This window comes from Bombina bombina, chromosome 4 (assembly GCF_027579735.1).
Source record: "Bombina bombina isolate aBomBom1 chromosome 4, aBomBom1.pri, whole genome shotgun sequence".
In the NCBI taxonomy this organism is placed as follows: Eukaryota; Metazoa; Chordata; class Amphibia; order Anura; family Bombinatoridae; genus Bombina; species Bombina bombina.
The window spans coordinates 275,208,259-275,234,713 of NC_069502.1; the positions used below are offsets into that span (position 1 = coordinate 275,208,259).

The window sequence follows — 26,455 nt, forward strand, 5'->3', positions numbered from 1 at the left end:
TAAAACCATAAAAACAATATCATATAATAAATGACAAATAACAAATAATAAAAACCATAAAATTGTTGTAAATAAAGGAGGACGTCTCCTCCAACTTATACATGATCTCTATGTTTCTACCAACTCTGCATATATTTAAACCACCTTTGGACGATTCAATCAGTATGTGTATATCAGATATTGTTCATCTGTGAGAAGAGGATCTTATTGTAATGGAAAGTGCACTTGTATGAATCCCCCATAGAAAATTAGAAAGTGTATTTGTATCATTCGCTTTAAAACAGTTGCAAATTTGATTACACTTTTATAAATCTGATACACTTTTGCGAATCTCACTTATACTTGCAGATGGCTTCACATTTAATGTTTCATTGATGCTTGTGTCAATAGTTTAAACATAGTTTTAAAATATAGCTTATAATATCAATATCCAAGTTGGTATACAAACTTCCACAATCGTAAAGACCATATTCCTTGAAACTAGTCATGTTCTCATATACTACTAGTGTTAGGATTGTCCTTATGTTTAACAGCTGTGTATTTTGTGGGTGTGAAAAATTTCTAGATTCTGATTGGCCAACTTTTGTTAGAAGTGTAGCAGCTTTGTAAACTAAGTTTATAGCCTGATGAAACCGTGCTGGGACACGGAGAAACGCGTTGCTTGTTTTTATATGCTTTCAAGTTGTATTAAACTTTTGTGATTTTGTCACATTGCTGCTGCACTCCTGGTTATTCCAGAAGCATCTATCACATTGTGCTTGACGTTCATTGCACTCTTGCTCAACTTGCTGCTGCAAAAACTAGCAGTGACTGCATTTCCATTTAACAGAAGTTGCTAAACAGCAAAGAAGTTTATTTGGGAACCACACTGCTTTTTGATGCTCTTGTTGCTGGTATAACAGGGATCGTCTGTTCCAGGTGCCTGGGGAGTCTGCCGAGCGACTCTTTGGACTCAGTCTGCTTGTATTGCACATCAGTGCTTACTATCAAGTGAGTAGGATACCTGCCACGTATACATCGTTTCACGTTAACCCTCATTTATCTGCACTATGTGGTGCCCTGTTTTAGATCCTTTTACCGTGTCAGGGCACGACACACCAGAGGAGCTGCCTGGAAATCATTGTGTGGACTTTGCTTCATATCTGTCATTTATTGTTTATTTTATATTTTATATTTTATATATATATATATATATATATATATATATATATATATATATATATATATCTGCAAAATATTTTATCTTTTTTTTATTAGTATTCATTTTATCACTAGTTTTTATTATTATTTGTATCATCTGTTGGCACCTCTTATTGGATATCTGTCTGCATTTTGGGTGCTGGCAGTATATCTGTTTTGGATAGATATATATATATATATATATATATATATATATATATATATATATATATATATACACATACACACATATATACATACATACACACACACACACACACACACACACACAGGGAGTGCAGAATTATTAGGCAAATGAGTATTTTGACCACATCATCCTCTTTATGCATGTTGTCTTACTCCAAGCTGTATAGGCTCTAAAGCCTACTACCAATTAAGCATATTAGGTGATGTGCATCTCTGTAATGAGAAGGGGTGTGGTCTAATGACATCAACAGCCTATATCAGCTGTGCATAATTATTAGGCAACTTCCTTTCCTTTGGCAAAATGGGTCAAAAGAAGGACTTGACAGGCTCAGAAAAGTCAAAAATAGTGAGATATCTTGCAGAGGGATGCAGCACTCTTAAAATTGCAAAGCTTCTGAAGCGTGATCATCGAACAATCAAGCGTTTCATTCAAAATAGTCAACAGGGTCGCAAGAAGCGTGTGGAAAAACCAAGGCGCAAAATAACTGCCCATGAACTGAGAAAAGTCAAGCGTGCAGCTGCCAAGATGCCACTTGCCACCAGTTTGGCCATAATTCAGAGCTACAACATCACTGGAGTGCCCAAAAGCACAAGGTGTGCAATACTCAGAGACATGGCCAAGGTAAGAAAGGCTGAAAGACGACCACCACTGAACAAGACACACAAGCTGAAACGTCAAGACTGGGCCAAGAAATATCTCAAGACTGATTTTTCTAAGGTTTTATGGACTGATGAAATGAGAGTGAGTCTTGATGGGTAAGATGGATGGGCCCGTGGCTGGATTGGTAAAGGGCAGAGAGCTCCAGTCCGACTCAGACGCCAGCAAGGTGGAGGTGGAGTACTGGTTTGGGCTGGTATCATCAAAGATGAGCTTGTGGGGCCTTTTCGGGTTGAGGATGGAGTCAAGCTCAACTCCCAGTCCTACTGCCAGTTTCTGGAAGACACCTTCTTCAAGCAGTGGTACAGGAAGAAGTCTGCATCCTTCGACAAAAACATGATTTTCATGCAGGACAATGCTCCATCACACGCGTCCAAGTACTCCACAGCGTGGCTGGCAAGAAAGGGTATAAAAGAAGAAAATCTAATGACATGGCCTCCTTGTTCACCTGATCTGAACCCCATTGAGAACCTGTGGTCCATCATCAAATGTGAGATTTACAAGGAGGGAAAACAGTACACCTCTCTGAACAGTGTCTGGGAGGCTATGGTTGCTGCTGCACGCAATGTTGATGGTGAACAGATCAAAACACTGACAGAATCCATGGATGGCAGGCTTTTGAGTGTCCTTGCAAAGAAAGGTGGCTATATTGGTCACTGATTTGTTTTTGTTTTGAATGTCAGAAATGTATATTTGTGAATGTTGAGATGTTATATTGGTTTCACTGGTAAAAAATAAATAATTGAAATGGGTATATATTTGTTTTTTGTTAAGTTGCCTAATAATTATGCACAGTAATAGTCACCTGCACACACAGATATCCCCCTAAAATAGCTATAACTAAAAACTACTTCCAAAACTATTCAGCTTTGATATTAATGAGTTTTTTGGGTTCATTGAGAACATGGTTGTTGTTCAATAATAAAATTAATCCTCAAAAATACAACTTGCCTAATAATTCTGCACTCCCTGTATATATATATATATATATATATATATATATATATATATATATATATATATATATATATAAATTAATATGTCCAAGAGACTTGTTTTTCTTTCCTTTGCCTGAATTCCCCTCAGTTAAAAAGGTAATTGCATGTGCATTTATATTTCTTGTGACTTATTTATTTGTACACTGTATTATTCCAACTAAATGTCACTGTATTTTTGTCTGTCATGTTATAAACTTTTGACCTCAATAAAAACACACACACACATATATATATATATATATATATATATATATATATATATATATATATATATATATATATATATATATATATATATATATATATATATATATATATATATATATACACACATACATATATATATATATATATATATATATATATATATATATATAATTATTACAGAGGTGATACTGTGACCATTATATACATAGCAAAGATGTTATAGCTTAAGTTGATGCCTTTGCTTGCATGAACACTTACTGGATTTAATACTTAGGCATTTTTTATTTTTTTTGTTTTTTAGAATTCCCATCGGCTGTGGCAGTCTAATTTTGCTTGCTGTTTCTTTGTCTTGGATGCCATCTACTGGCGTTCACATATTTGCTGCCTGCATCATTTAACTTTTACACTTTTTTTTTTAATGATTGGAACAGCAATGTTGCATTTAGCAAACACAAACTGAAGAAAGAAAGAAAAAAAAATTACATTATATACCCAATATTAGTACATAGTCTGAATAACTGCTTCAGTAGATGTAATGAAAGATAGAATGTTGGCTGTCACTTTCAAAAGGAGAGACATATGCCAAAAGGACGGAACAGCTAATCCATATAGCAATTAGAAGAAATGTTATAATTTGCTTACATATTCCAGGAGCAGAGTAAACTATAATTATAAAAATAGAGAGAGTCTGACACTTCAGCAGCTTTTATATCAGACATAAGAATCCCACAATCATGTGGATTAGAATGGAATAGAACAAATAAACAATCTCAGAATAAACCACATTAGTAAAACTAGATAGAATATTTAAAAGGGACAGTCTACTCCAAAATGATTATTGTTTAAAAAGATAGATAATCCTCTTATTACCCATTCCCCAATTTACATAGCCAATATGGTTATATTGATTTACTTTTAACCTCTGTGATTACCTTGTATCTAACCCTCTTTTGACAGCCCCCTGACCACATGGCTATTTATTTATTTATTTATTTATTATCTATTGACTTGCATTTTAGCCTATCGGTAAACAAAGGGATTAAACACAGAAGCAGGACAAGCAGAACACTGTTGGTTTCAAATGAAAACTACCACTAATACAATAAGCAGTGTTAGTCATGTAGTCGTGTAACTTGTGCTGCTGATTTGATCAGCGTCAATTTCTGTTTGGGATCGCCACTTCTCTGCGGGTCCCAAGCAGTCAGTATTTCTACTATGTGTTTAACCCCTTTGCAGGGGTAAACACATAACATTAATGGATTGCTAGTTGCAAAATGACATGCTCTAATGAATTAAAGTACTTTTTCTACTATCAGCTACTTCAAGAGCTCCAACAGATTCTGCAACTATATAAACATAGGTATGTTATGCAAAGAAGCATTCATAGGGGACAAGTGGGTAGAGGGCCCTGCCAAGAGTTGCACTGTTATAAATCATCTCTCATGAAGGTGATCTACATAACAGCTGCCATAGGCTTACATGCTAAGGGGATGACAAAAGGAGGAGGGGAACTAAGGTAAGAAAACGCTAGTGTATATTGTAAGCATCCCTGAACATAGTGCTTTAAGGAGCGCTTTAAACTTTCAAAAGCAGGGGAGAATCTTGTGAAGTGAGGCAGAGAGTTCCACAAAATAGGGGCCATTCTGGGGAAGTCCTGTACTCAGGAGTGAGGAGGGGACAAGAAAAAAGGAGAAGAGAAGGATGTACAGAGCAAAGGGGACAGGAGGGAGAGTATCTGGAGATTAGGTATGAGATATAAGGGGCGCGATTACATATACGGCGCAGGTTTTGGCGCGAGCGTGGAAACCCGCACCGCCCGTAATTTCACCTCGCACATCGGAATATTTCATATACTGCGCCGTTAGATGCTAAACTGGCGTAAGTAGGACAAACTGGCGATCTTCTGAAATGTGCACAAATACACATTTTAGTCGTTGCAAGTAACTTACGCCAGTATTTTGTCCACGGAAAGTGTCAATAAAGAGTAGTTTTATGCAAATTAGGCTAACACTAGTAAAAATGAACAGCGATTTCAAATAAAAATGTGACACGTAATTACACTATTCAAAATTCATATATAAACCCATCCGCAGCCGCCATTTTCTTCAGTGTGTTTGGATTGTTCGTTGAGCTACAACACACTACACTGGAGTGGAGGATTAGTCAGAGTAGAGAGAGAGGCGCAAACAGAGGAGTTAATTAGGTCACATTGTTGATTGATTAAGCTTGTACACTTACACATATTTTTACATATTGCACATATTTTGCATATATACATACATATACAAATACACCACACTTTTTTTCTAACACCTCACACATTTTATTTGAATTTTTCAGTGTGATAGGCTGAGTGTTTGGTTGTGATTGTGTGTGATTGAACTGGGAGTGAGTGTGAGTGTGTGTGGTGTGATTTAGTTTGAGGATGGCAGGGAGAGGTAGGGAGGAGGGGAGAGGAGTGGCAGGAAGAGGAGTATAGGAGAGGACAGGAGGAGCAGTGCCCCCCCCCCCCCATCAGGGAGTAAGTGGAGTGGGGAGAGGGAGAGCCAGAAGGGATGATGGGAGGGGAGATGCCCAAGAGCCCCAGAGAGCAGGCACATCTAGGAGAGGTACAGAGGGTGCACAGAGTAACCCACACCATGGACATCACATGGAGCAAGCCAAGTGGCCATGGAGGATGAGAGGCTGAGATGTCCCAACTTCTCATTTGATGAAAATGTTGCCCTTGTCCAGGCCATCATGGATGATTACAGTGACCTCTTCGGGCAGGAGAAGGGCAAAGGCATTGCCAAAAAGCGAAAAAAAGCATGGTTGGTGGTAGAGGATGCCGTCAAAAGTGTGGCCCCGCAGAGGAGGACTATTAAGGGCCTTAAAAAACGCTGGAATGACTGCAAGAGGCAGGAAGCTATGCACCAGAAGGGAACAGGCGGTGGTCCATGCCTGGATAGAGAGTATATCACCTGGCAGGAGATGATATGCAGGTCCCTGGGTATCACAGCAGTCAGTGGCCTTCCAGGGGCTTGTGACTCAGGGGCTGCAACCACAGCACAGCATACTGGGGAGTATCATCCCACACACCAGTATTATATGTATTTGAGATATAACATCCTTTAATATCACATATCCATGTACACAATGAGGAGCATGCTATTTGGCGTACTAACAAAAACATCTACAATTATACTTGGCATTACTGCTACTTAACACAATGCAATTTATGATATGAGGTGGAATAGTGCAATACTAACATGTCTCAGAGTAACACAGGCCACATGTAGATTTTTCATTAAACGTACACTTTAGCCATCCCAATACTTTAGCTAAATAAAGCAGGTTCTGCGCCTAGATGAGGCTAAAGTAAATTGTGTGACCATAGTGTCACTTAAATAACACATTTTTTTCCATCATTGACATGCACACAACTATTGTATGAAACGCATCCCTGTATACTGCTCATATTTAAATCCCTCATAGAACTAATCACAATGTGCACATGCATGTTATAGAGTTTGACATGAGAATCAGTATAGGCCCTAGCATGTATCAATGTACATTGTATGCCCACATGGACATATATCTGACTGTACTAATCCCTCTCATACTTTGACTCCTCCACAGAACCTCCTGTCATGAGGATACAAACAGCCATGCCACCACCAGTCTTCAGGCAACCGCACGAACAGTATGCTCCCAGGCATGAGCATGCTTCGATGGCTTCAGTTAAGGACCCGGGAGTGATGCCACCACCATTGTCATATGACCCCTGGCAAGATTCCTGGCCAGAGGAATATTCTTCTTTTGGCTTTGAGGGGGAGCCAAGACAGCCACAAAGGGTTCATGTATTTACACCCCCCCAACACAATCTCATGGCAGTCATGGCTTTTACCCACAGAGTATGTCACAAAAAGTGCCAATTGTACAGGCCGAGTGGTCACACACTGGTCATTAGTGGGACTATAAATCAACCATGAGAAACCCACCATCCTCATCACTTGGGCAAGCTCCACCATCCTCATCACTTGGGCGAGCGCAAACATCTGCAGATGAAAATATAGCAGAAACTACTCAAGCACCATCATATGCAGCTGAACCTGCCCCACCAGACCCATCAGATGCAGCTGAACCTGTCAAACCAGAACCAGCAGATGCAGGTAAACCCTGCACCTCAAGCACCAGCAGATGCAGGTGACCCTGCCCCACAAGCAACTAGAAACCCTGCTGCTCAAGAGCCTGTGGATGCATTGTATTCTCCCCTGGGTGAGGAATACATTGCACTCCAGGAGGCTCATAACAAGCACCGAGAGCATACAAAGAGGCCAAGAGAGGTTCTTCAGGAGCCAAGATAGGTTACACATAGAGCTGCAACAACTAATCATCATAATCGATAATAATCGATTATGAAAATAGTTGTCAACGAATCTCATAATCGATTAATCGGGTTGCAATTAGTTGGTCTGTGCACAAGACCAGCTGCTTCACTCCAATGAACTCCTGCATATGGTATTGTGTTTTATGGCTATTTCCTTAGCCTAAAGGACGTCTACAGACATCTACTTTTCACTTTTTCAGGACAGTATACTTTTACAACCAGCCCTTACTTATGTGCAAACCAGATATAATAGTCATCATTTGGATTGTTTATATTAAATTTGGTGATTTGGAACTATGCTTTGCATGATATAGTGCTAAGCTTGTTATTTACACCTTGCCCCTAGATTGATGGGAGTTATTTAAATTGATGTGCACTATTATCTGTTTGCACAATTATTAGCGTATTGCTTGCTATTGCTGATTATATGTACTGTAATAATAAATGTGTAAGGCTTTGTCCTGTTATTGATATACAGTCCTTAGCGCTTTTGATTTTGTTTTTTATTGTTTTTTTATATTTTTAAGAAATTGTGATATGTACCAGATTCAACCTTTATAAGTATATATTTGTTATTTTTAGAGCGGACTAGATATTTCTCCTAACCTTATATCTGGTTATTTACCATTGCATGCAGATATTCAAGATATTTTTATGTTAGAATAAAGTCAAGGGTTACTTTATTGAGAGGCCCCTTGCCAAGGTAGAAAACACTTAGCATTGGTGAAGAGCTAACAAAGATAAATATCCCACTTTGGTGAAATTGGTAAAACCCTACTTATACACCTCAACAGCCTTTTCTCTGCTGCAGGAAATATAGCTGCAAACAGAGAACCAGCCTTAGCCAGAAGCATGTGGACATGTTGAGATTTTTGCATTTCAATGCAAAGTTTCTGAAAGAGTGAATAACAGAATGTTATTAACAGTGATAGTCTAACTCTTTCTAGTTCTACCACTTTTCAAACTGTTTGTGGTTTTGTTTTGTTTAATTATAAAACTGTGCTCTGCTGCTTAAAAATGGAAGAAACAGTTGTGTTAATGTAAAGTTTTAGTCTGAAGTTTATATTTGTAACACTCATTATGTGGATTTTAATTTAAAACATAGAAAACTATTATTGATTCTCTTTTTATCCGATTAGTCGATTAATCGAAAAAATAATCGGCCGATTAATCGATTATGAAAATAATCGTTAGTTGCAGCCCTAGTTACACAAAAGTAGCATAGAGCTGCAGAGGGACATGGCAGCATCATTAAGTGCAAGTGTTCAAAACCAGTCAAAGATTATGCAAATTCTGTCTGATATGCAGATGCAGATAGACAATATATGGAGAAAACAAAATCAACTCTTGGGTGTGTTGGTTGAGCACTTTACACACCAGCAGGACACTTCCTCCAGCCTATCATCTGTTGCCAGCACACCAGCAGAAACACTGAAATCTGCTAGAACAAAGAACAAGGCAATCCACTACAGGCACCTCAGCTCCCTCATCCAAAAAGCCCAAGAAAAATAAATAATTTTATAGTTCACCATAAACATTGTCCTTTGTTATTTACCATGTAATTGTCATACATATCAATGTGAAGTGTGTGTTTTACACTAATATTGTTAAAACGTGATAATATGACCTGTGCTGAAATAGCCACACAAAAAAACAACAGGTGAGATTATCATGTTTATGACATATTCATGTACTATAAGCCACATCACATAGGTTGTGTATGAAGGGTACATATAGTAATATTCACTTATAAGATGTAAATCAAGGTTTCTCACATCCAATATAAATTGACACATGGGGGGATAGATAGATAGATAGATATTTACAGAAGGTGTGAACATAAGGTATAAACATCCATTTTCATTCTTCTTAATAATGATAGTCCAGATATCATTGTGACCTAAACATGAATTAAACAATGAGACATTTTCAGTAATTAGGGTGGCTAAGGGAAGGGGGGTGGGATTTCACTTACATGCAGTGGAAAATCCGCAGTATGTAATTCTGCAAAACATGATATACACACACACACATGCAATGGTTGGTGAGGTACAGTCAAACATTATAATACATTTGAATGTTACGGTTTACTGTACTTATTAACAAGTAACTTACAGGTGAAGTATTCATGGCAGACAAAGTCCCTCACTTCATTCCCCCTCAGTGTCCCCCTGTCCACACCCTCAGGTACAGGAACCAGCTGCTGATCTTGGTATGGTTCTATGTCCCCCAATATATGTTTGTCCACAGCAATGTTATGTAGAATACAACATGCATTGACAATGGAACACACTTTGTCTAGACAAAATTCTATTTTCATGATTCAGATGAAAAACTATTTATAGTATACTGTCCCTTTAAAAGGGACATGAAACATGCATTTCTTCTTTCATAAGTTAGAAATAACCTTCAATTTTATTCAACTTTATAATTTACTTCTATTATGTAATTTTCTCCATTCTCTTGATATAATTTGCTGACAAGCATATTAGATATGCTCAGTAGCTGCTGATTGGTGGCTGCACATAGATGCCTCATGTGATTGGCTCATCTATGTGCATTGCTATTTCTTCAACAAAGGATATCTAACGAATGAATCAAATTAGATAATAGACGTAAATTGTAATGTTGTTTAACATTGTATTCTCCATCTCAAATATGACATAATTATTTTGTGTTTAGTGTCCCTTTAGTAGAAAAATACAGACAGAAAGAAGGCAGTGCATACTCACCAAGCAGCCAATCTCCTGAGATTGTTCCAGTATCAAAAACCTGGAATAAGGAGGTCTGCATAAACATGTGTGAATTTCAGAGTGGTATCACAGACCATCTGGCAATTCAAGGAGTAAAACCCTTTCCTGTTAATATAGAGGAATGGCTCCTCATGTGGGGCCACGATATGCACATGTATGCAATTAATTGCCCCCCATGACATTGTGAATACGCCCCAGTCAATAGAAGCCTTGCTTAAGACTGTTCCATTCCTGGGGGGTACGAGGAAATTAATGTATCGCTGTGTCTGGTTATCTAGAGCAGTCAAAATGCACTCTGTTGACCGGAATGAGCCAGATGCCAGGAATTGCACAACACACAACAGTTTCTGCATACCAGTCAGAGCTCGGTTCCTATTCGCTTGAGGGTAAATATCATCCTTCAAGACCTCATATAGGTCAATGAGGCTTGCAGAAGTCAAGTAATACTTTTCCCTGTTCTCCACTTCTGTCATTCCAAACAGGGTGACCCTAACCCTGTGTATCTTTGGTGTCCTTGCTCTTCCCCTCTGCTGATGCTGACGTCTTATAGGCAATGCCAGCCTAGGACCAGCTGCAGCAACAACAGCAGCAGGGGCAGCACCAGGAGCAGGGACAGCAGGAGCAGGGACGGCCGCAGCATCATGACCAGGGACCTCAGCAGCAAGTAGATCAGCTGCAGCAACTATAAAAACAGCAGGGAGAGCATCAACAGCAGCACCAGCAGGTATAGCCTACACAACAGGGGCTTGTAGGGCCTCCATCACACCTTGTGCACCACGATGCTGTCTCTCTAGATATTGTAGGTAAAGCAGGGGAAACATGGTGCCTAATGAGGGTGTGCATTGACAGGTGTTTAAAGGCTGCAGGTGAGAGGTTGTGCTGTTTGTGATTGGTTTGACACACTTGTAGGGGCTGGAATAATAAATGCGGCTGATGTGTATGTGATTGCGCATGCGTTTGTTAGGCCTTCAGGGAGTTACGTTGCTTTTTTAGTCAGTGCAAGGGTTACTGTGCCTGCCATGTGTGGCGAGATGAGAATGGAGTAGATTTTCAGAATTCTGAGCGCGTTCTATGTTAGTCTATAGTGAAAAAAAAAAAAATATGTCTGAAGGGTGAAATATACGCGTGTAACTTGTATGCTATGCCGTATATGTAATACCAAAATCTCGTAAAATCCGGCGGTGGAGGATTTTGCGGGTGACGCTGCATATGAAATGGAGCCCAATGGGAGCAGTATTATTTAGGGCCTTGAATGTCAGCATCAGGATTTTGTGTTTAATTCTGAAGGCTAGATTAAGCCAGTTAAGGGACTGGCGGAGAGGTGCAGCAGATGAAGAGTGACGTGTAAGGAAGATCAGCCTGGCAGAGGCATTCATTATGGCTTGTAAAGGAAATAGATGGCAGCTAGGAAAACCAGACTGGGTGGAGTTGCAATAATCAAGGGGGGGGAATGAGAGAGTGGATTCAAATCTTAGTTGTATCTTGTATGAGGAAGTGTCAAATTTTGGAGATGTATTTAAGGTGAAAACAGCAAGAATGTGAGGAGTGAAAGAAAGACAAGACATTGTCAATACATTGGGCATGCGGGTTTGGTGTAATAATGTTATCAACAGTTATAGAAAAGGGGGGGTAGAGATTTTGGAAGCATGGGGAACATAAGGAACCTGGAGAGATTTAGTATAAGGAGGTGAGAGGACATTAAATATGAAAATATTAGCAAGACAGTGACACAGGTTATCAAGGACGAGGATAGGTCTGGTGCAGAGATGTACATTTGGGTGTCATCCAAATTCAAATGATATTGAAACCAGTGGGACTTTATTAAGGGTATGAGTGATGATGTACTGTATAGATTGAGAATAGAACTGGACCAAGGGATGAGTCTTGTGGTACTCCAGCAGAAAGTGGTATAGGGCCAGAGGATGCACCGGAGAAGGCTACACAAAGGTGCGGTTAGAAAGGTAGGAAGAGAACCACAAGAGGGCTGTGTCACAAATGCAGAAGGATTTGAGGGTTTGGAGCAAGAGAGGGTGGTCAACAGAATCCTTCATGATCTGTCTACAGCCTTTGATAAACAGAGTGAATTGGCCTTTCAATTTTGCGGTGAGTATGTCATTAGTAACCTTAACAATTGCTTCCTCTGAAGGGTTGGGGGGCAAAACCCAGATTGCAATGGATCAAGGAGAAAATATGAAAAGTGTGTATACCAGCCTTTCCAGAAGTTTTGATTATTTTTTTTTTACTATAATGGTCCTTAAAATAATCAGGAGGAATAAGATTAGCAACAACAGGCTGCGTGTACAAAGCAGTAAGTTCACTAATAACTAAATATTATGTTACTACAAAAGAGAAAATGAGAAGAGAAGCTAAGTGAAAGAAACCATTATCAATATACATCATTTTATTTGCACTGCTTTTTAAGGGTATTTTAGTGTATTTAGATAAGAATTATGCAGTATTCATTATATTAATTTTGGTACTCCCTTTCTTTTAAATGTTTTATTAGCACCTTATAGTAAAAAAAAAAAAAAAATTCTACAAGAAATGAACAAAATATCCCTAACAAATATTTACAATTAAGTTTATCCCCAAGTAATCAGGTGTTCAAAATATCCTTAAAGGGACAGTCAACACAAAAAAAATCTTTATTGTTTAAAAAGATAGATAATGCCTTTAATACCCATTCTCCAGCTTTGAACAAAGAAACATGGTTATATTAAAACATACTTTACAACCTTTAAACCTCTACATTTCTGTCTGTTTCTAAGTCCCTAAAGAAAGCCACATGATCACATGCTTTTGAATTTGCTTTTCACATCAGGGGAAGCTAGTTCATGTGAGCTATATAGATAACATTGTGCTGACATCCGTGGATTCTAACATCACAACACTAATTGGCTTAAATGCAAGTCAAAAGATAGTCATGTGATCAAGGGGCCGTCAGAATATGCTTAGAAACAAGGTAATCACAGAGGTAAAAAGTGTATTAATATAACCATGTTTTATGTGCAAAACCGGGGAATGGGTAATAAAAAAGGATTATCTTTAAAAACTATAAAAAAAAATTATAAAAGTTGACTGTCTCTAACATCTGCCCTTGCCATTTAGCAATAATAAAATGCTTTGTATGGGACCTATTTTAGGGGATCTTTATTTTTCCTACAAGACAGACAGATGCCAAAAAGAACACTAGTAGAGTGAAGGATCATACATGTATGGAAAGCGTACTGCTAATATTGCAAGAGTATATACACACATCATGAAATCACCTGCAAAATCGTTTTAATTCACAAGGCAGAAATACCATTGATTTATAACTATCCAGAAGTCATCCAAAATATAAAATTAATCCAAACCTCCTCAATCAATGAAGCTCTGCCACAACAGTTCTGCCGGTGTAACAAAGTAAACACTAGTGTGAGAGAGAGGGGCTAAGGACCGTTGACAAACTAAGAATATCCTCTCCAATGTTGCACCAAACAATCATGCCTGACACCACCAGCACCCAAGAAAATGCTGATGTGATTGCAGTGTGTTCACAATCCACCAACAATTTGTAGATAAAATGGTGTCAATGGGCAGAGCGAGCTCTGGAGATAAATATTCTGACAAGACAATGTGTTGGTAGAATTAAATTATAAATCAGCAAAGCACTGTAAATATTGGGCCAGATTACAAGTTTAACGCTCCCTTGCTAACTCCGCTAGAAGTAATTTTTTTTCACTTCTGGTAGTGCCCGTATTAAAAGTTAAAGGTAAAAAAATTCCTCTCACACTCTAACCCGATGCGTGCAAAAAGCTGAACTTGGAATATCGATATTGAGTTAACGTATTCCCCCATAGTAGTCAATGGAGGGGGGGGGGGCTTACATCTCTCACATACCCAATCATATTAAAGTAATACATTAAAAGATGTGAGAAGCTTTATGAACTGATAAAAAACATTAACTAACTGAAGTGTAGGCAGGACGTTTTCAGGCACACATATTTCCCACCTGACCTGACACACAACTACATAGTATACCAGCAGCAGAATGTAAAAACACCAAAACAAACTATACAGCTTCCTCTCAAGAGCCAAATGCTCACTCCATCACTGCCCAGAAACTTACCTGTTAAGTCCGGAATTACTCAGCTGCTGCCACCACTACTTCCAAGTCTTTCTCCACCTCCGGCCTCACACTGTGTGCGCGCACTGAGTTTATTCCGCCCCTTTGTCACGCTAAACGTAAATAATGCGCACTTTTTACAGGTCAGGTCAACAGAGTCTCTTGGTGTTTAGTAGGCGATGTTTGTGAACTTATGGCTCGCGTGCCAACAGAGATGCCTTCTGCGTGCCAGCTGTGGCACACGTGCCATAGGTGCGCCATCACTGATCTAAGGAATAGTTTACTTTTTATTTTTATAAAGTTATTGTAGATCTTATTAAATCTTTAAAAATTAGAGCAAAATCCATAGAACCTTCTAGTAGGGTACACAAAGGAGTAGGACAATGACATTTTGGGGGGGAGGGGACAGACTGACTGAAGTGCATATACATGACTGAAAACAGCTATTGCATTGTAGAGAAATTGATTTATAAAGCACACACAAAGTGAGGAAAATTATAATCTGTAGTTCTCCCCTCTAAAGGATCAGAAAATGTTACAGTGGGGACATATTTATTAGGTTCCATTAAGTAACAAATATTTGGAGACACAGAGATAATGTCAACAATGAAATGTGTTAATTACGAAAGAATATTTTATTATCGGTATAAAAATCTTTTTTCAGATGAATCTTAAGCTCCCAGTATACAGGGTACTCACCCCCCTCTGATATAAAAAGCACTGGACTTAGGATGTGTGCGCAAGACAACAAGCGGTGAGAAAACAAACACTTGTGCTGCCAAAATAGAAGCAGCACACTCCTTTAACTGTCAAATTAAAAACTGCCTAACAGTGAAACGGCAGTTTCAAAACTGAATGAAGAAAAGCGAACACTAATACCACAGTCATTAAACAAAAATGAGGAATTTTAAACTTTGAAACCAAAAAAGTTTCTTAATAATTGCCACAGTGTGAAAAATATTACACTTCAGCACTCAGTAAGACGTGACACCCAATACATAAATAGCATATAACCCAATTAACCCATATTGAGCATAATTAAAGCCGGCCTGTCTGTAAGTTACCTGGTTCATCCCCTGGCTATGCTGTACAAGTGAAAATGTACCTACTAATAGCCTGTGGTCTATGTGAGTGCATCTGTACTTACCTTAATGGCACCCACTATACTGATGCTTACCCAACTGCAGAGAAACTGTATCCAGTAGAGAGCACATCCAGCTGTGCAAGCAACACCAGAAGATCTCTAGGAAGAAGTACAATGACGAGAACAGGGAGGAGGCTAGGGACAGTTCCCTGCAACACCTGTGGTAGGCTTGTAACTAAATCCCATAGGGAAATATCTCGCTACCCAGTGCTCCATACACCCCTCTGTCCAAGGCCACTGTATGAGGGAGATAACGGGTCTCACATAGGTATGACAAACCTTTCAAAAAGATCTAGGAGCACCACAAATCTTCACCTAGTCCTGGGAGGCAAAAAAAAAAAAGATTCAGATGGAGGGGGGAAGAGTTCAAAAGCTCTTAGTGTTTGGGGTATCCTAGCTTCCTCCTAGTGGCAGGAATTCAATCCCACATGTTAAGGCTTGTGGACTCTTCTCACCTTATGAAAGAAATATGCCTTGAAACATTGGGTAAGTAGAACAGAAGCGTGAATTTTAATTATTAATTTTTAAGAGGAGCTTACTCAGTTGGGTGACTTTTGCCATAAAACCTGTGTTCCAACATTAGGCAAAAGGCTCCAAACTTCTCAGCATAGGTCAACCAAGTACCAGAAGTCATCCAAGCTTTGTTGGCTTCTCCTTCACCTCCAATCATCAGAAATACAGGACCATCAGTCTGTGTAAAGGAATCATTCATAAAATACCTCTGCAGAAAAAAAGAAAAAAAGAGAAGAAGCATTAAGTAATCGGCAACGAAAGTTTTTCAATTTTAAAATAAATCAAGAACACAGAGCCATCAAATATTTTTTCAGAAACAAGATAGCGGTTTGTTCATAGATAGCATTAAAAATAAATGACTGAGCATATTAATTGAATTATAGACAATTAAATAAAATATAGTTTTAACAGTTGCCCTATTTTCTTTTTATTGAACCCAGCAGAATAGAGTTTGTTTACATTTTCTTTTATTAACCAATGCACAAAACATGGAATTACAATACATAAAAAACAAGACCCTAGCCTTTTTCTAAATCTACGCCTGGTAATAGACCATTATGGTAATAGACCATTATGGTAATAGACCATTATGGTAATAGACCATTATGTAAAGAAGACTCTGAGCTCTAGGTTTGACATAGTCAATGAGATTAATAGTCTGTAACTTACTGGTGAAAAAGTATTATCCCACCTAAGCAAGAAATTAATTTGATTGTAAATAGAACATTTACATTATACTGTTAGACAGGAGGCTTCATATTTTGCATTCAATTATTTACTGAATCACAACAGCAGCAAAGATAGAACAACATAATTTATGTAAGAACTTACCTGATAAATTCAATTCTTTCATATTAGCAAGAGTCCATGAGCTAGTGACATATGGGATATACATTCCTACCAGGAGGGGCAAAGTTTCCCAAACCTCAAAATGCCTATAAATACACCCCTCACCACACCCACAAATCAGTTTAACGAATAGCCAAGAAGTGGGGTGATAAGAAAAAGTGCGAAAGCATAAAAAATAAGGAATTGGAATAATTGTGCTTTATACAAAAAAATCATAACCACCACAAAAAGGGTGGGCCTCATGGACTCTTGCTAATATGAAAGAAATGAATTTATCAGGTAAGTTCTTACATAAACTATGTTTTCTTTCATGTAATTAGCAAGAGTCCATGAGCTAGTGACGTATGGGATAATGAATACCCAAGATGTGGATCTTCCACGCAAGAGTCACTAGAGAGGGAGGGATAAAATGAAGACAGCCAATTCCGCTGAAAAATAATCCACACCCCAAACAAAGTTTAAATCTTAAAATGAAAAAAACTGAAATTATAAGCAGAAGAATCAAACTGAAACAGCTGCCTGAAGTACTTTTCTACCAAAGACTGCTTCAGAAGAAGAAAACACATCAAACACATCAAAATGGTAGAATTTAGTAAAAGTATGCAAAGAAGACCAAGTTGCTGCTTTGCAAATCTGATCAACCGAAGCTTCATTCCTAAACGCCCAGGAAGTAGAAACTGACCTAGTCGAATGAGCTCAACATAAGCATGATGAATCAAAGACTTTAACCACGACGCCAAAGAAATGGCAGAGGCCTTCTGACCTTTCCTAGAACCAGAAAAGATAACAAATACAAGACTACAAGTCTTTCTGAAATCTTTAGTAGCTTCAACATAATATTTCAAAGCTCTAACTAGACCTGATAAATTCATTTCTTTCATATTAGCAAGAGTCCATGAGCTAGTGACGTATGGGATATACATTCCTACCAGGAGGGGCAAAGTTTCCCAAACCTTAAAATGCCTATAAATACACCCCTCACCACACCCACAATTCAGTTTAACGAATAGCCAAGAAGTGGGGTGATAAGAAAAAAGTGCGAAAGCATATAAAATAAGGAATTGGAATAATTGTGCTTTATACAAAAAAATCATAACCACCACAAAAAAAGGGCGGGCCTCATTGACTCTTGTTAATATGAAAGAAATTAATTTATCAGGTAAGTTCTTACATAAATTATGTTTTCTTTCATGTAATTAGCAAGAGTCCATGAGCTAGTGACGTATGGGATAATGACTACCCAAGATGTGGATCTTTCCACGCAAGAGTCACTAGAGAGGGAGGGATAAAATAAAGACAGCCAATTCCTGCTGAAAATAATCCACACCCAGAATAAAGTTTAATGAAAACCATAAACAGAAGATTCAAACTGAAACCGCTGCCTGAAGTACTTTTCTACCAAAAACTGCTTCAGAAGAAGAAAATACATCAAAATGGTAGAATTTAGTAAAAGTATGCAAAGAGGACCAAGTTGCTGCTTTGCAAATCTGATCAACCGAAGCTTCATTCATAAACGCCCAGGAAGTAGAAACTGACCTAGTAGAATGAGCTGTAATCCTTTGAGGCGGAGTTTTACCCGACTCGACATAGGCATGATGAATTAAAGATTTCAACCAAGATGCCAAAGAAATGGCAGAAGCTTTCTGGCCTTTTCTAGAACCGGAAAAGATAACAAATAGACTAGAAGTCTTTCGGAAAGACTTAGTAGCTTCAACATAATATTTCAAAGCTCTAACAACATCCAAAGAATGCAACGATTTCTCCTTAGAATTCTTAGGATTAGGACATAATGAGGGAACCACAATTTCTCTAACAACGTTGTTGGAATTCACAACCTTAGGTAAAAATTCAAAAGAAGTTCGCAACACCGCCTTATCCTGATGAAAAAATCAGAAAAGGAGACTCACAAGAAAGAGCGGATAATTCAGAGACTCTTCTGGCAGAAGAGATCGCCAAAAGGAACAAAACTTTCCAAGAAAGTAATTTAATGTCCAATGAATGCATGGGTTCAAAAGGAAGAGCTTGAAGAGCCCCTAGAACCAAATTCAAACTCCAAGGAGGAGAAATTGACTTAATGACAGGTTTTATACGAACCAAAGCTTGTACACAACAATGAATATCAGGAAGATTAGCAATCTTTCTGTGAAAAAGAACAGAAAGAGCAGAGATTTGTCCTTTCAAAGAACTTGTGGATAAACCTTTATCTAAACCATCCTGAAGAAACTGTAAAATTCTCGGAATTCTAAAACAATGCCAAGAAAAATGATGAGAAAGACACCAAGAAATATAAGTCTTCCAGACTCTATAATATATCTCTCTAGATACAGATTTACGAGCCTGTAACATAGTATTAATCACAGAGTCAGAGAAACCTCTGACCAAGAATCAAGCGTTCAATCTCCATACCTTTAAATTTAAGGATTTGAGATCCTGATGGAAAAAAGGACCTTGCGACAGAAGGTCTGGTCTTAGCGGAAGAGTCCACGAATGGCAAGAGGCCATCCGGACAAGATCTGCATACCAAAACCTGTGAGGCCATGCCGGAGCTACCAGCAGAACAAACGAGCATTCTTTCAGAATCTTGGAGATTACTCTTGGAAGAAGAACTAGAGGCGGAAAGATATAGGCAGGATGATACTTCAAAGTAAGTGATAATGCATCCACTGCTTCCGCCTGAGGATCCCGGGATCTGGACAGATACCTGGGAAGTTTCTTGTTTAGATGAGACGCCATCAGATCTATTTCTGGAAGCTCCCACATTTGAACAATCTGAAGAAATACCTCTGGGTGAAGAGACCATTCGCCCGGATGCAACGTTTGGCGACTGAGATAATCCGCTTCCCAATTGTCTATACCTGGGATATGAACCGCAGAGATTAGACAGGAGCTGGATTCCGCCCAAACCAGAATTCGAGATACTTCCTTCATAGCCAGAGGACTGTGAGTCCCTCCTTGATGATTGATGTATGCCACAGTTGTGACATTGTCTGTCTGAAAACAAATGAACGATTCTCTCTTCAGAAGAGGCCAAGACTGAAGAGCTCTGAAAATTGCACGGAGTTCCAAAATATTGATCGGTAATCTCACCTCCTGAGATTCCCAAACTCCTTGTGCCGTCAGAGATCCCCACACAGCTCCCCAACCTGTAAGACTTGCATCTGTTGAAATTACAGTCCAGGTCGGAAGAACAAAAGAAGCCCCCTGAATTAAACGATGGTGATCTGTCCACCACGTTAGAGAGTGTCGTACAATCGGTTTTAAAGATATTAATTGAGATATCTTTGTGTAATCCCTGCACCATTGATTCAGCATACAGAGCTGAAGAGGTCGCATGTGAAAACGAGCAAAGGGGATCGCGTCCGATGCAGCAGTCATAAGACCTAGAATTTCCATGCATAAGGCTACCGAAGGGAATGATTGTGACTGAAGGTTTCGACAAGCTGAAATCAATTTTAGACGTCTCTTGTCTGTCAAAGACAGAGTCATGGACACTGAATCTATCTGGAAACCCAGAAAGGTTACCCTTGTCTGAGGAATCAATGAACTTTTTAGTGAATTGATCCTACAACCATGATCTTGAAGAAACAACACAAGTCGATTCGTATGAGATTCTGCTAAATGTAAAGACTGAGCAAGTACCAAGATATCGTCCAAATAAGGAAATACCACAATACCCTATTCTCTGATTACAGACAGAAGGGCACCGAGAACCTTTGTAAAAATTCTTGGAGCTGTAGCTAGGCCAAACGGCAGAGCCACAAACTGGTAATGCTTGTCCAGAAAAGAGAATCTCAGGAACTGATAATGATCTGGATGAATCAGAATATGCAGATATGCATCCTGTAAATCTATTGTGGACATATAATGCCCTTGCTGAACAAAAGGCAAGAAAGTCCTTACAGTTACCATTTTGAACGTTGGTATCCTTACATAACAATTCAATATTTTTAGATCCAGAACTGGTCTGAAGGAATTCTCCTTCTTTGGTACAATGAAGAGATTTGAATAAAACCCCAGCCCCTGTTCCAGAACTGTAACTGGCATAATTACTCCAGCCAACTCTAGATCTGAAACACATTTCAGAAATGCTTGAGCTTTCACTGGATTTACTGGGACACGGGAAAGAAAAAATCTCTTTGCAGGAGGTCTTATCTTGAAACCAATTCTGTACCCTTCTGAAACAATGTTCTGAATCCAAAGATTGTGAACAGAATTGATCCAAATTTCTTTGAAAAAACGTAACCTGCCCCCTACCAGCTGAGCTGGAATGAGGGCCGCACCTTCATGTGGACTTAGAAGCTGGATTTGCTTTTCTAGAAGGCTTGGATTTATTCCAGACTGGAGATGGTTTCCAAACTGAAACTGCTCCTGAGGATGAAGGATCAGGTTTTTGTTCTTTGTTGAAACGAAAGGAACGAAAACGATTATTAGCCCTGTTTTTACCCTTAGATTTTTTATCCTGTGGTAAAAAAGTTCCTTTCCCACCAGTAACAGTTGAGATAATAGAATCCAACTGAGAACCAAATAATTTGTTACCCTGGAAAGAAATGGAAAGTAGAGTCGATTTAGAAGACATATCAGCATTCCAAGTTTTAAGCCATAAAGCTCTTCTAGCTAAAATAGCTAGAGACATAAACCTGACATCAACTCTGATAATATCAAAAATGGCATCACAGATAAAATTATTAGCATTTTGAAGAAGAATAATAATATTATGAGAATCATGATCTGTTACTTGTTGCGCTAAAGTTTCCAACCAAAAAGTTGAAGCTGCAGCAACATCAGCCAATGATATAGCAGGTCTAAGAAGATTACCTGAACACAGATAAGCTTTTCTTAGAAAGGATTCAATTTTCCTATCTAAAGGATCCTTAAACGAAGTACCATCTGACGTAGGAATAGTAGTACGTTTAGCAAGGGTAGAAATAGCCCCATCAACTTTAGGGAATTTGTCCCAAAATTCTAATCTGTCAGACGGCACAGGATATAATTGCTTAAAACGTTTAGAAGGAGTAAATGAATTACCCAAATTATTCCATTCTCTGGAAATTACTTCAGAAATAGCACCAGGAACAGGAAAAACTTCTGGAATAACCACAGGAGATTTAAAGACCTTATCTAAACGTTTAGATTTAGTATCAGGAGGACCAGAATCCTCAATTTCTAAAGCAATTAGTACTTCTTTAAGTAAAGAATGAATAAATTCCATTTTAAATAAATATGAAGATTTATCAGTATCAATCTCTGAAACAGAATCCTCTGAACCAGAAAAATCATTATCAGAAACAGAATCAGAATGATGATGTTCATTTAAAAATTCATCTGGAAAATGAGAAGTTTTAAAAAGACTTTACATTTACTGGAAGGAGGAATAACAGACATAGCCTTCCTAATAGATTTAGAAACAAAATCTCTTATGTTAACAGGAACACCCTGAGTATTAGATGTTGATGGAACAGCAACAGGTAATGGAACATTACTAAAGGAAATATTATCTGCATTAGAAAGTTTGTCATGACATTCATCACAAACAACAGCCGGAGGAACAGATACCACAAGTTTACAACAAATACACTTAACTTTGGTAGATCCAGCATCAGGCAGCGATTTTCCAGAAGTAGCTTCTGATTCAGGGTCAATCTGAGACATCTTGCAATATGTAATAGAAAAAACAACATATAAAGCAAAATTGATCAAATTCCTTAAATGACAGTTTCAGGAATGGGAACAAATGCCAATGAACAAGCTTCTAGCAACCAGAAGCAAATAAACAATAAGACTTAAATAATGTGGAGACAATGACGCTCATATTTTTTAGCGCCAAAAAAGACGCCCACATTATTTGGCGCCTAAATGCTTTTGGCGCCAAAAATGACGCCACATCCGGTGACGCCGACATTTTTGGCGCAAAAACGTCAAAAAAATTACGCAACTTCCGGCGACAAGCATGACGCCGGAAATGACAAAGAAAATTTTTGCGCCAAAAAAGTCCACGCCAAGAATGACGCAATAAAATGAAGCATTTTCAGCCCCCGCGAGCCTAACAGCCCACAGGAAAAAAAGTCAAATTTTTAAGGTAAGAAAAATTGATTATTCATATGCATTATCCCAAATAATGAAACTGACTGTCTGAAAAAAGGAATATCGAACATCCTGAATCAAAGCAAATAAATGTTTAAACACATATATTTAGAACTTTTATATAAAAGTGCCCAACCATAGCTTAGAGTGTCACAAAAAATAAGACTTACTTACCCCAGGACACTCATCTACATGTAGTAGAAAGCCAAACCAGTACTGAAACGAGAATCAGTAGAGGTAATGGTATATATAAGAGTATATCGTCGATCTGAAAAGGGAGGTAAGAGATGAATCTCTACGACCGATAACAGAGAACCTATGAAATAGACCCCGTAGAAGGAGATCATTGAATTCAAATAGGCAATACTCTCTTCACATCCCTCTGACATTTACTGCACACTGAGAGGAAAACCGGGCCCCAGCCTGCTGTGAAGCGCATATCAACGAAGAATCTAGCACAAACTTACTTCACCACCTCCACGGGAGGCAAAGTTTGTAAAACTGATTTGTGGGTGTGGTGAGGGGTGTATTTATAGGCATTTTGAGGTTTGGGAAACTTTGCCCCTCCTGGTAGGAATGTATATCCCATACGTCACTAGCTCATGGACTCTTGCTAATTACATGAAAGAAATATATATATATATATATATATAAAATTCAATTTGGAAACAGCACACTCCAATAAGCCAAACACATGTACAGCAAGAGAGGTGATGAATCCCAATCCAACGGACGGTATGTCCGTGCTCTTCAGATTCATCACCTTTCTTGAGAGAATATATATATATATTCCTGGTGAGTGCACTCTTTGCTGCGGTTTATGTACTTTTCTGTTGCACATGGGCATTTTCAATGGAATATATATATATATATATATATATATATATATATATATATATATATATATATATATATATATATATATATATATATATATATATATATATATATATATATATATATATATATATATATATATATATATATATATATATATATATATATATATATATATATATATATATATATATATACACTGAAACCCAATTTATTTTCACGCAGTGTGCCAGTCACAGTGGAGTATCTGCTTTTCTCCAGGTAATACAGTCCATATAAAAAGTTGTAACAACCAAAGGAGTTCAGCACCAGTGTCAGGAATGTGCTTGCTGTAGGGTTCACACTCTATGCATGATTAAGAACCTATGTGGTTCGATACGTTGCATTTTTATGCTTTTGTACTGACCCAATAAAAGATAAAATGTATATGGTGCGGCTGCTTCTTGAACTTTGTACTCATATAGAAAGTTGTGACAGCACCACAGTTTTAGGTGAGAATTTCTTTATTCATTCAGGAGGATACAAAAACCTCAAACAGGTGCGACGTTTCAGACCCTCATGGTCCTTAATCATGCATAATCAAACAGGTGAACACAGACATTTAAAAAGCCTAACTGGACCATTGAAAAATCACAGTATGCCTCAAATGCATTTTAACCTTTGCCTTTCCAGGCTTTTTAGTATTGGGGCAGTGACATCTAGTGGTGACAGTAGGAACATACTTAAACTTTTATACAAATAAATGTAACCATTAGGATGAAGGGTATTTAAGAATTTATAGAGAAACACACGAAATTGCAGGCACTGCTAGGTTAGTAAGAAATAAAAATCCATTTATTAAAAACATTAACAAAAAGTGTGCACCCAGACAAAATACAAACAGGAAAGAACTGTCTTGCGCATTTCACGCCCTCTAGTGGCGCTTAATCATAGACTGCAGGAGTGGGGAGAAAGGGACCAATATATACCAAAGGCAATAATAGGTTAACTCTTTACAAACCACACCAGATACTAGAAACATACAATACAAATTAAAAAAACAATATAGCTCTATAAATGTTATAAACACAAAGAGATGATGCTATACAAGATAACCAGTGTATGCATATACAAATACATATTCTTAAATACATATTGCAAATTAATGTTATAAATATATACCATTCAGCTCCCCCTCCTTTGCGCAATATGGATGTCTTAGACTGCATTGAGCAAATGAGCCTCTAGAGACTGCCACCCAGTGGTGCTTAAGGCTCTTTAGTTCGCGCGGCCCATATTGCTCAATAGAGGCTATGTCTATTAGCAGCCCTTGCACTGTCGGCAGGAGCACAGCCAATCAGCGGCAGCGCCGCTCTCTTCAGTAGGTAGGTCTGGGCGGGAAAGACGAGGCGCGGAGTGAGACAAGCAGCGGTGAGCAGTCACGTGTGGTGCAGTCAGTGAGGAGTCGAACACTGTGTAAGGAGGACTAGTGAAGAAGAAGGTATCTGACTGTGTCTCTGAGCCACCTGTAAGCACCAAGAAGTCGACGGGCTCAGTGTGCACTGTGACTGTTATTGAAGCTAGCTGCTAAGCTGCTGCTGACTGACAGTGACTTTGTGTCTTCAATCTGTATGTCAGTCCGACACTCCTCCTGATACAGTACTACTACTTCATTGCCAGTTAGGTAGGTAGGTGTCTGATCTCTGATGATTTGTACTACACAGCGCCTAATAATTTATAAAATGCTTAAAGGGACACTGAACCCCCTTCTGTCTACGAGGACCCACTGAGTTTGGTGGAACGGCACCTGCTATTGAATCCGTTGGGCGGATAAGTATTACCTTTGTATGGAAAAGGGATGCCGCTCATTGCGGCTGGTATGTCATAATCCGCAACAACGGTGACACTGTACCTATGGAACTGTCCAATGTTGTAGCTGCAAGTGTCTAGCCGTGGTTCACTATCACTGTGGGTAACATTTAAAGCACTGGAAATATATTGTGCATTATCATCATCTGTTTTGTCTACAGAGCAATTGTGTTTGTTTGGAAACTGTGCATAATGGGCTTTATTCATCACAGCCTTAACCTGCAATTATTTGGGAACACCTGTTAAGCCTTGATTATTGTGCCTTTGCATACGCAACTTTCATGCATTAACTTTCTATTGCCTGGCTTTGCTTTTTTGCTTTCCTTGATCTGCAGTTTCTGGACTTATTATGTGGTGCACCACTTATATCATCTTTGCTCTGTTTGCAATTTGGGGGACCCCATTGAAATGTGTGTTTTTTTAAATAATATAAAGTATTTTTTGCACTATATACATTGTCTAGTTTTTATTGTATTTTCTCTAATATATGCTATTTTTCCTAGACTTTGAGATTACACTTATGTGTGTAGTCTTCTCTCTTTTTACTGTTGATGGTCATCTAAGCTATTTGCTTGGCTCAGAAGCCTGTTAAGCACTTGTTCATTGGTGGATGAATTTATCCACCAATCAGTAAGAACAACCCATGTTGTTCACCAAAAATGGTCCGGCATCTAAACTTACATTTCAAATAAAGATACCAAGAG

The 26,455-nt window shown here is 38.4% G+C and overlaps 1 protein-coding gene across 1 annotated transcript in view; it reads right to left on the minus strand.

The window, feature by feature from the left end:
• The window catches only part of LOC128656199 (putative serine protease K12H4.7), a 655,842-nt gene that overhangs the window by 590,967 nt on the left and 38,420 nt on the right, over window positions 1–26,455 (minus strand). The window contains 1 exon segment of the mRNA XM_053709971.1: window positions 16,163–16,344. Coding sequence (XP_053565946.1) covers window positions 16,163–16,344 — 182 coding nt within the window.